The sequence below is a fragment of the Pseudorasbora parva genome, chromosome 2, assembly GCF_024679245.1.
Source record: "Pseudorasbora parva isolate DD20220531a chromosome 2, ASM2467924v1, whole genome shotgun sequence".
Taxonomy (NCBI): Eukaryota; Metazoa; Chordata; class Actinopteri; order Cypriniformes; family Gobionidae; genus Pseudorasbora; species Pseudorasbora parva.
The window spans coordinates 20,268,966-20,281,293 of NC_090173.1; the positions used below are offsets into that span (position 1 = coordinate 20,268,966).

A 12,328-nucleotide genomic window follows, 5' to 3' on the forward strand; every position below is an offset into this window, starting at 1 on the left:
AGAGAGAGAGAGAGAGAGAGAGAGAGAGAGAGAGAGAGAGAGAGAGAGAGAGAGAGAAACAGAGAACATTGAAAGACACACTTTTTTGTGCACGTCCTTATTGGACTTTCTATTCTTAGCTCTCACTTAGCGGAGCTTCACTTCCTCTTCCTAAACAGATGGGGAGATTGTCTGTTTGCACAATGTTATTGATCAGTCACACTAATGAGATCTCCCCTGCATCTAAACTCCTAAAATATTCATTTGATGCATTTCATTTTGAACACAAACCAAACAAACAGACGCAGGATTGCTCTAACACATGGGTCTCGTTTTTCATCAGAAATGATGACAAATCCACATGCATTCCCACTAGCTTTTTTCAGAGTGCTGATTCTGCTGTACACTTATTTGAATTATTGTTATTGCAGCATCAAAGTTTTCCTGATAAATCCATCCTTAAATCACATATAGGCAAAACAAATTGTTGGTCTCTTTACATGTTGGTTAGCCAGAATCTTCCTGTCTATGGAGGCTCTTGGCCTGATAAGCCGCAAAGTGGACTGGAATTTATTAGGGCCACATGCGGAAAACGTACAGATATTGTTGAATTTGTTCAGTCATAAAAATGTAGGGAATTCTATGATTTTTAGATTAATCAATTGTAATGTCTAGTGTGTTGATTCTGTTACACATTCACGTAAACACGTCATGTTCTTATGTTCATTGGCATGTGATTCTATTTTGCCCTCATGTAATCATGTCATGTGCTTCACTAGTCTCTTCTGTCATGTTGTCATGCGGGCTCTTAGTTCAGTTCTGTCATTAGGCTTGTTCGACTTCATGCAGCGATGCACAGACCAATCGGCGGCTGACTTGAAGCAGTGCATGCCGGTAAGAAATTGTGTCTGACTTGAGGCAGCGTCAGCGCCATGTGACTTTGACGTATGTCAACAAAGTGCCACGAGAACGATTTAGAGAGCAAATGGCTGGCGCATTTTGCGCAGCTTCTCTAGAGTGAGACAACACAGCTGTTACAGGATTAACCGGATTCACCGCATGACAGCGGTCACGTGTTTTGTGTTTATTCTAAAACTGTCTGTTCCACTAATGCTCACAAATCAGTTTTTTTACAAACCTGATTCCAAAAAAGTTGGCACACTATAAAAATTGTGAAAAAATAAAATAAAATGCAATGATATGATATGGAAGTTTCAAATCTCAGTATTTTATTCAGAATAAAACATAGATCAAATGTTTAAACTAAAAAAAATATAATTTTAAGGGGAAAATAAGGTGATTTTAAATTTTGTCGCATCAACACGTCAAAAAATTTAGAACAAGGCCATGTTTACCACTGTGTGGCAAACATCTGGGGACTGAGGAGACAAGTTGCTCAAGTTTAGGAATATGAATGTTGTCCCATTCGTCTAATACAGGCTTCGAGTCTGTCTTGGGTCTTCTTTGTCGCATCTTCCTCTTTATGATGCGCCAAATGTTTTCTATGGGTGAAAGATCTGGACTGCAGGCTGGTCATTTCAGTACCCGGATCCTCCTTCTACGCAGCGATGATGTTGTAATTGATGCAGTATGTTATTGTCATGTCGGAAAAGGTCTTCCCTGAAAGAGACGACGTCTGGGTGGAAGCATATGTTGTTCTAGAACTTGGATATACCTTTCAGCATTGATGGTGCCTTTCCAGATGTGTAAGCTGCCCATGCCACACGCACTCATGCAACCCCATACCATCAGAGATGCTGCTTCTGAACTGAGCGCTGATAACAACTTGGGTTTTCCTTGTCCTCTAGTCTGGATGACATGGCGTCCCCAAAGAACTTCAAATTTTGATTAGTCTGACCACAGAACAGTTTTGAGCCTTGGCCCAGATAAATTGTCTGTGCTTCTGGATTATGTTTAGATATGACTTCTTTTTTGACCTATAGAGTTTTAGCCGGCAACGGCAAATGGCACGGTGGATTGTGTTTTTTTCATCCGCACAAAGATTGTTCCAGATTCTCTGAATCTTTGGAGGATATTAAGCACTGTAGATGATGATAACTTCAAACTCTGCAAAACTTTGCAATTGTTCTCTGAAAAACTCCTTTCTGATATTGCTGCACTATTTTTCGCTGCAGCATTGGGGGAATTGCTGATCCTCTGCCCATCTCGATCTTTTTATACCCAATCATGTTGCCAATTGATCTAATAAGTCGTCAATTGGTCCTCCAGTTGTTCTTTATATACATTTAACTTTTCTGGCCTCTTATTGCTACCTGTTCCAACTTTTTGGAATGTGTAGCTCTCTTGAAATCCCAAATAATCTAATATTTGGCATGACATTTCAAAATGTCTCACTTTCAACATTTGATATGTTATCTATATTTATTTACATTTATTTAAAAACATGCATGCCAGGTCAGTAGTTGGGGATACCACTTTGTAAAGACACTACACGCATTTTTGCCAAATCCGCTGTTTTCCTAGCGAAATTTGGGCTAGCTACTTTAATACTTATTGCTGCAAGTTGTTATTGTTCATAACAACCTGCAACCATCCCTCCCAACCCTTGACAGAGAAAATCACATCTATATGAGTCTATTTTTAATTGGTAATTGGGCAACACTGCCTACAGACACATAATACATGTGCACATGATGTCACCGTTTTCACAAGTTACATGAAGATGTAAGGCCAAAATGCAAAAATATGTTTAGTTTTTAGTTAAAGGCAGTGTCGGCACCTCAGAGTACCTCATATACACATTGAAACTCAATGTCTTAACTTTAAACTGCTAAAATTAAAGTTTGGTTTAACTTGAATGTATCATTGCTTTTTGCATTGAATCCAGAAAGATGATCCAGGAAGAGACAACAAAAACAATCATAAAAGTTCAATCTCTCTTTGAATGTTGTCTTAAACTGTGTCGAGTGATACAGCATCATCCTTCAAGCAAAAGACTAGCTCTCGTGGATATCATCTATGATTTAAGTAGTGTTTATTCTTGTAATTACATTGGACTGGTGCACATGAAAACACTCTTGAATTAGTATAAACACTGACTCTACTCTGTCAGCATTTCTTCTGTGACACTAGTCTTTGCATCATTCTCTTGCTTACATTCTGACTGAACAATGCTAACATTAGCAAGGCAAACATCCACAGCTCGAGACACATCATTTAACAACCGGCTCTGACAGACTGATGGGACATCATTACTTTTAATTAGAGGCTGTCCTTTTTTACCACAGTATATTTACATGGTTAAAGCTTCATTTTCTAAAAGGAGGGAATGCAAACAGAACCATGCAGATGACTTGCACCTAGATTAATTTATTCGTTTTTCGACTTCCACTTGGAATTGTGCAGAAAATGTTTGTAGAAATCTGGAAGAAATGCAAACAACAGTGATAGGGCTCATTTGGACACTTAAACTACAGTAAAAAAATGTCTGAATGCCATAAAACAAATGTCATAAAACATAAAACCAATGAAAGACGCACAATATCAAAAGGATACAGACAGGCAAATAATTATTTTCTTATAAAAAATTTCATTCCCTTTCAGTCGGTCACGTTCGACGTATGTCGGAACTGAACCGACGAATTGGGATCCCAATTTGTCGGGTTAGTTCCGACGTACGTCTCCGTTCCCTTCTTCAGGGAACGAGGGTTACATACGTAACCGAGACGATAGTTATGGCCGACAACCAATAAACAGCAGATATTAAAAAGCTAAACTATTTTAACTATAAAAAAATTGTATTTATACATTACATTGTTATAATGTAAAGTATAAATATTAATATTCATTTTGAGATTTTATAGATAGTGTTAAAGACTAATATAAATAACCTTTTAAATGTATTAAAAATGTAAAGTTAACGTTAAGTAATCGTAATGAAATACTACCAAATGTAAAAATAGAGGAAATGAGAATTTACAAACCAATACCAATATGTTAAATGAAAATAATAATACTATTAATAAATACATAACAGTTGTCATACATCAGTAAAAGGTTTTTATGGACCAGTACACTTTTTCTGGACTCTTTCACGTACACTTGTTAATTTTAAACTGCATGTTTATTGTCTGTGTATAATTTAAAACATAATAGTTTAGATCATGTGTGCTTATGCAATCTTCCTTTAAAATAAATGTCCCTTGGTTTTGTTAATTAATGCAAAGCCATTCATGCATCAAGTATAGCTTAAGTTTCCAAATTTTTAGGGACACTGCTGTAGATTTACTCCATACTCACAAGTTATTACTTGTATAATTCCTATACTATTTTACAAGCTTTCTATTGTAAGATCAGTGCGACTGATAAAGTCAAAGAGAGAGATCTTCTGTAGGCCACAAGAAGAGATGCCATTGTTCATCCCTTTCATTCCTTTCCATCTTTAAAATGGGTGATATTTTTAGTTTGGAGCCCAGCAGGTAGTCTTTCTCTGAGGTGTGGGAGGTCCATTATTCATTAATGCTTCCGGTGTACGTATGGGCATGTGTGTGTGTTTCTCTGTTTAAGTTTAAAAGGCTCTTTTTGCTTATCTGGGCCACACTGTGTTGTGGCCACTTCAACAGATGCACTGAATCTATCCCTCCACAAGATATGCATCCATCTGTCTGATCAGGGTTGTGAATTATTCATCGTAATGCCATTACTAGGACAGCATTGGCTGACTATACTTTTCAGATCGTTTTCAAACATATATCTTCACAGCAAAGTGCAGTTTCTTACATATATTTGATGGCTATATGACCGATGACACTTCAGAATGAAGAAGGATGAAAAACTGGACATAAACACCACCGATAATGATTTAGGAAGCTCAGCCAGAATTACCCTGGCAGAGGATAGAAAGTAATGATTATGAGAACAAATGATGAAAGTAAAAACTGCCTGCTTCACCTATTTTCTAATTTAAAACATAATTTCTCCTATTCATATTTAATGTTGCAGTGCTTTAATTAAAAGGAGATCTGTGCAAGCTTGCAGAAACGCATGTACCATATATGCTAATGATTGCATACTGGCCTTATTTCCATTTAACTGCATCTCCTTTGCAATTAAAATTTTAAATATATTATACCATATACTATACCATTTTTAATGTCTTTAAAAAGACAAAAAGCATCATGAAAATAGTCCATATGACTTGTAAGCTATATTCAAAATGTAAATTGTATTCAATATTTCATAGGGAAACTGAATCAAAAACGGGAGAAAATGGCACGTTGCAAGTGTTTTTTGTTTGTGCTAGTTTTAGTCCGACACAGTTATCATTTTCATGTCCAGCACCACATTTTTAAATAGCAAATGTACTCATGCCCATCTGTTCGCCCATAGGCATGCCGGTCTGAAAACGCGGTGTGTTCAGGCGCATTGTTGGCATGTTGCTATTTTGAAGCAACTGAAATCAACTGCGCCATTGACCAACAAAAACCTGGTGTAAAGGCAATAGCCATAGTCATAATATTTTTTGTGTTATTTAAAGGGCATTTAAAAAAAGGATTCCTCTGGAGAAGCGTCAAGTGTTTCCGTTCGCAGATGCCTTCAGGTAAATAATGAATCAACCATGGTGCAAGCACAACTGGATTTTAAAGGGAATGGGAGATGAAACTCTGATTGGTTTATTGCACGTTACGCCTAATACCCATTAAGAGACTAGATTCAACCCTTCTGGACCATGCGCCTGGCGCACCAACCATTTTTTTCCGATGTCAAACTAAAGTCCTAAGTACACCTGTGCCGCATTAAAATAGGGCTCTAAATGTTACCGCACCTTCTGTGATGTTTTACATAATCAATTGCACCTTATATTTAAATTATGCTGGAAAATTTAGATGGAATATGGTATTTTTTATGATCTGTTTTTGTTTCATTTTTAATGTGTTTGAAACAAGCTGAGGGGGATTACAGAATTTATATATTTGAACAATTAAAGGCAGGCCAAATGACTTCATAAAAGCGGGCAACGGGTTGGTGCAGCGCTAACAGTTCCCCTGAACACTGCAGGAGGAGTTCACATGCAGGTGTTCTTCTGGCGTCGCGTGTGAAATGTCTTCATCCCAGGTACAGTCAGTGGCTTATGTTTCAGCATGTCATATGAATATAATTTCATGGGTTTTATTTTTTTCAAACGCCAAATAATCACGATGCTCACGTTTACAAGCCAGCGTCATTATAGTAGTCTATGGTTAGCGTTTTACAGAATCTATATGATACTTCAGTTCAATGTTTGAGTGGTAGGTAATCACCGTAACAAGCATGACAGCATCGGTCGGGCACGCCTCCTTCAGCTCACGCCGACGAGCAAACGCTGGTCACATGTTGATCCTCGTCCTGCCTTTAATCCCATCACTTTTTCGTTTCTTCTTATTGCTTTCCTCCAACAAAACCTTTTCTTTCTTATTTGTCTGTGCTGCTTCGGACATGACTATATTATCCGACGAACAAAGTTGGGCTCGTCCGAATTTAAGGAAGTGTGGGTGTTGGTGGAAGTGACGTATATGCCGTAAAGCAGTCGAATTTTGTAGTTCTTTTTTGTTCTTGGGTTACTACCCGAAACCCGAAGTTTACGATTAAAGTACGATTAAAAACGATACAGACCCCGTCAAGCTTTGGCAGATGTGTCATTCAACCTATTGTAAGTCGATTTATCATCACAAGAGTCTTAAAAAATATATTATGAAGGTGGAAAAGTTACCTAGTGCTTCTTTAATGGTTGCATAGCAGAATCACATAATAACCCCTTAAAAATCATAAACATTTTGTCAGCATGAACTAGAAGTGGCAGTTGTATTTTCTTCCCTGTTGGGATAAATATCAGAGTGAAAAAATTTAATGAATAAAAAAAAAAAAAAAAAAAAATTCAGGACTTAATTTGTCCATCGGGAATTGATTGGACTGTTGGAAGTTCTTAATTTGATGATTTTGATTTCATGGTGGCTTTAAAAGGTTAGGAGAAGTGATCCTCTTCCTGGACAGGACACAGTTAAAGATGAAGTTGTCTTAAACAATCACTTAAAGGCTCCAGATGCAACACATCAAAGTGCTGCCCAACCTGTCATTTTCAAACAACACCTTTGGCACCGGGTACATTTGGCCGTGTTTCAAGCAGCTTGTGCTCTCCTTCCCCGATTGGACCAATTCACTCATCCCCTACCACCTCTATTCAAAACAAGGAACACATTGTGGGTCAACCAAACCCTTTGATGTCGGTCTCATTCTTCTTGAATCAGGAACAATATAGTACTGGCGAGACAAAGCTCAACCCTTTAATTTATCCATAATGTCCTTTCATTTAACAACAGTGTGTTTGTCTGCACCATTGAGACTAAGATTATAGCAATTAAAGACCACTATAACTCAAAGAGCAACCTCAGTGGTAGGTGCCCTGTGACCTACTGTACGTTAGAGAAAGCAGTGAATCCACAAGATTCAACATTGCAAGGATATAGATGGAAAAAACTTTGCTTAGAGAAAGTGACACTTGCACTATTAAAACAAAGACTCCTCAAGGTTTTTTTGCAGTGCCATTAGGGGCTTTCACACTGGGCAGTTTACCACGGTGGCTCCCGAGAACTAAAAGTTCCCCAAGTGTCATTTTCCTGGTTGCTTTCTCACCGCCTAGGAACTCTGAAGTGACATAAACTGCGCTTGTTTAATGTGACTTTTATTTTGAGTGCGCGGCGGATCTTTATTTTGACGGTGCTGAGAATGGCAGAGCCTGAGCCCACAGCTCTCACATTCTCTATCTTCATTCTTTTACGATCTGTTTCACAGTCATGTCTAATACGTTATTCGATAGAGCTGTTATACAAAGAAAGCAGACAGTATATGAAAAGGTATTCGCATTTGCTGTGTGGTTTGTGTCCAATTTCGCTAACTGAGCTTTCGCTTGGTCCCTTCAAAGTTGCGATGGATTTTCTCTTTAGCGTAAAGGTTAAGAGGTCCATCTATCACTGTTTTCCATGTTTGTAGTGTTTCTGGAGAAAAGATAAAGGCTATAATCTATGTGTGCTTTTTTTTCAAATAGTGGGTGCTGGTGTTTTGTAAACACGTTCGGCCAATCAGTGTGCATGGTAGTTCCTGTTGTCTGACTTAGACCCTACTCTGAAGTAGCTAAATTAGTTCCCCCAAAAAGGAGTTCCCAAAACTAAAATCGTTCCTAGTTCCTACGGTGCGAACAAGCCAAAATCCGGGCAAATAGTTCTAGGATGAAAAGATTCCTCTTGTGCAAAAGCCACTACTGAAAAAATATTTTTGGTGTAATAATTTTTAAAATATTTTTTTTTTCTTAAAGTTAAGAACATTTTATTAAACTAAACAACAATTTTTCCACTATAAATAACCTTTTGTGGAATAGATAGGTTTCATGGATGTTGAAGGTTCTTCGTGGAACCATTGATGCCACAACCTTGTGTGTGTGCAGAAATTCAGCAAAAGGTATAAATATTTGAACTTTCTATGTTGAATGCAATTAAATTAACACTGGCAGTTTATTAAGTCAACTGTAAAGTTGTAGACGATTGGCCAGTGATGTTATGTTTAATAATAATAATAATATTGGTTTCTAAAGCTACTTTTGTACAATATATTTACGGCAGCATCACTGGATTTTTGAATGCCTTTGGCTTGCTTAGTTGGGGCCACTAAATATTCAGCAATGTTACTGATCCACCCGTACAGGAGCGGCTGCACAGCCAAATTAAATTCTCAACAATCAGCATTATAAAAAGCACTATAAAGGTGACTAGAATTATCTTCAACTGGGGGATTCTTTTCAGTGATTTTTTTATTTTATTTATGGAGTTTTTTTATATTTGTGATTCATTTGATAGTGTTATTGTTATAATTCAGTTAAATCGATTTACACACGCATTCTTGACCAATAGGTTCTCTCTTTCCAGAAGTATGGTATGGTACTTGAGCTACTATCAAGAGACACATTCCCTAGGGTCTGGGAGCATTTATCTTCTGAGACCTTAACACTCATTAACCAGGCTGGGGCAGGCAGAAGAATTTAGTGAAGTGATAAGACCACTTGTTGAATAACGGCCTGGAGTCCTTTCCTCCTTTCTGCCCTACGCAGATAACAATGGAATGTGTATCCGTACAGCAATGCATTTCATAGTGTTGTGCCTGTGGAAGTCAGCTCTCAGTAGAAATCATAAGGCTAAACACACCACTGGGGGGTATATATTATTATATCATCATAATCATACTGTACTGCAATATAATTATGATGATTTCTTGCCTACTAAGCAGTTAAACTGCAGTCAAACCAAGACAACAAAAAAGCCACCACAAGATACAATACATAATCTATAATAATTCAATCAGAGCCTTTGTATTTCTGTCAAAAATTTTTTTGAGGGTTTTGGAATTTCATCTCAATTAAGAGTAATATTTTGAACACATAAATGTACTTTAAATTAAACTTTAAAACATGTATAAAATAGTACAGAATTAAAAATGAACTAGTTAAAAAAAAATCTATTTAAATACAAGAACAGTTCCAACAAACTGAATCACTGGAAACACGTCTAATTGAGCAATATGAAAGAGAGGACCGTTTAGGACACAGATTCACTAGAATGAATCAAAGGCTGAATGCAACATCTCCACCAAACCCTCATTCACTATTCCCTACGTTATTCACTCAACAATATCAACTATGGCTTGAGACACCACTACAAATGGCTGTACCCTCAAATAATGCCCTATGTTTGAGGGTATAGGGGGTGATTTTGGATTCAGCCAAACTGTGTAGGTTGACAGAATCAGACTATTTAGGACAAACCAATCCACTAGAAGTAATCAGAACAGAATGAATCAAATCATTGCGGATGAACTGATCATAATGAATTGGACCATAAAGGATAAACCAATTCAGATGATCAGTTCACCAGAATGAATTAGTTCCAATACCAAGACAACAAAAAAGCCACCACAAGATACAATACATAATCTATAATAATTCAATCAGAGCCTTTGTATTTCTGTCAAAAAATTTTTTGAGGGTTTTGGAATTTCATCTCAATTGAGAGAGGGGACAGTTTAGTTTGATTATGACTTTAGTGTGCTTATGTATAAAGCTACAGTTGCAATTCAATGCATCTAAAACAAGTAAGCAACGCTAAAAAAGTAGCTTGTTACTGGAAAAGCTATGTTACTGAAAAATTAGCAGCACCATTGCTTTTAGTTTGTTACTCAACACTGCTCTTTTTAAACACAAAAAAGTACTAGACCCAGTGAACGGTAATTACGTCAATTAAACTCAAGCCTTTAGAAAGAGACAAAAGGATTTGTTCCTTTTTGTGCTCTTGAGTACCATTCTACATGAAACTCAAGGGCCTAATTATTAGCTTAGGAGTAGACTAGTGCAGATAAAGTGAAAGAGATAAAAACAGGTAAAAACAAGAGAAGGAGAAAGGGGACCGCAAATTTCTTCTGAAGGGGCAAAGAGAGGATGTGAATGAATTCTCCCTATGACTCGAAGTCTTGGGTAGTGTCACAGGACATTTTCAATTATACACTGGCAAAAGGAAAATTTCTCTTCAGGACTTTGCTGTGTCTCTGGTTTCTCGCATGTAAAACCTCTTTTCAAGCATAAATTCCAAAGCTTTCAGATTGTCAGTGAGGGGGCAGACATGACTCAGCTGACGGCGAGGAATTGGGGGGAGTGTCTTTCTCAAACAATTTTGCCTTGCCAGACACCTTTGAAAGGAACCAACCAACTGAATCGAACTGCAAAGCTTTGATAAGGACAATATGCTTCACAAGTTTTTCTTTCTTTATTTTTTTTAAACTTAAGCTGCTAGTAAAAGTCTGAACTTTCTGAACATTTACAGATTTAAGTTTGACAAGCCTTGACCTACTTGTTTATATTACAATCTAATTTTTAAGTAAACGTACAGATATAAAAACAGAAAATAAAGTTGTTTGACTGTGGTTAAAAATCCTCACATCTGGGTTATAATGGATTATCATACTTTAAAACAGGCGATAGAAGCCAATTGTTCATTTGTTTTGGTCTCACTCTTCCATCATCTCAATGTGAAACCAGTTGAAACATATTTTCTACTAGTTGTAGCATCTACACCTGCCTCTTTCTCTCTATTTGTTTGAAAAAAGTGTAAGACCATGAAGTGTGTATCAGCTCTCCCTGTGTTTTTTATCCTCCTGTCTTTCTTTTAGCTGAAGTGAGGTCGATTATTCTCACCAGCTCCTCTTGGAAAGATGGGGCCTTCTTGGGGAAAGTATCTGAATGTCTATATGACCTTTTTGTTGCAGGGTCAAGAAGGAGGCGATGAACAGCCTGTTTCTGATACCCTGACCCCACCACAGACTCAGCCTGGTGTACATAACAGCTTTGTACAGGAGCACTTCCAGGCACAGTACAAGTAAGTGTACTGCCTATACGCAAAACACAAGAGATTGGGGTTGTAAGATTTTTTTTTATGTTTTTGAAAAAAACAAGTCTCACCAAGGCTGCATTTATTTGACTGAAGAAAAATACAAATAAAAAAAGAGTAAAAACTGACTGTAATATTTTGAAGTATTACAATTTAAAATAACTATTTTCTATTATAATGTATTTTAAAATGTAATTTATTCATGTGATCAAAACTGTATTTTCAGCATCATTACTCCAGTCTTCAGTGTCACGTGATCCTTCAGAAATCATTCTATGATGATTTGATGATTAAGAAACATTTATTAGTATTATTATCAATGTTGAATTATTGAAACATAATGCACAGTGCACACCCTAGTGTACACCCATATTACCAGCAGCCATATCACACTGTAGTCCATGACTGGTTTCCCATTGAGGCTAAGCAGGGCTGAGCCTGGTCAGTACTTGGATGGGAGACCAACTGGGAAAACTAGGTTGCTGCTGGTAGAGGTGTTAGTGAGGTGTTGTAAAGCATGTCAAACTGCCAAACTGCTGAAATCACGTGATACTGGTGATTCAAATCATGAATCAATATGCTGATTCATGGCTGTTTGAATCTTTATTTAAGGTTTGAAAATAATCCTGGAAGAGAAGACAATGCTGAATAAAGTCGTAGTTTTTGTTATTTTGGGACCAAAATGTATTTTCTATGCTTCAAGAGATTCTAATGAACTGACTGATGTCCCATATTGACTACTGTTGTGATGTTTTTATTCGCTTTCTGGACATGGACAGTATAGTGTGCATAGACTTTCATTGGTGGAACAGGGGGGTGAGTCATTAATGACATAAATTTCATTTTTGAGCGAAATAACCCTTTAATGTCGAGCCCTGGTTTATATACAACCTAATTTATTACAACTTAAGAGCCAACTTAACCTA

General features: G+C 37.1%; 1 protein-coding gene across 1 annotated transcript in view; it reads left to right on the forward strand.

The window, feature by feature from the left end:
* The window catches only part of usp43b (ubiquitin specific peptidase 43b), a 98,901-nt gene that overhangs the window by 19,549 nt on the left and 67,024 nt on the right, over positions 1–12,328 (forward strand). Inside the window, exon 3 of the mRNA XM_067459072.1 lies at positions 11,281–11,390. Within this exon, the coding sequence (XP_067315173.1) occupies positions 11,281–11,390 (110 nt within the window). The remainder of the gene's footprint in view (positions 1–11,280; positions 11,391–12,328) is intronic.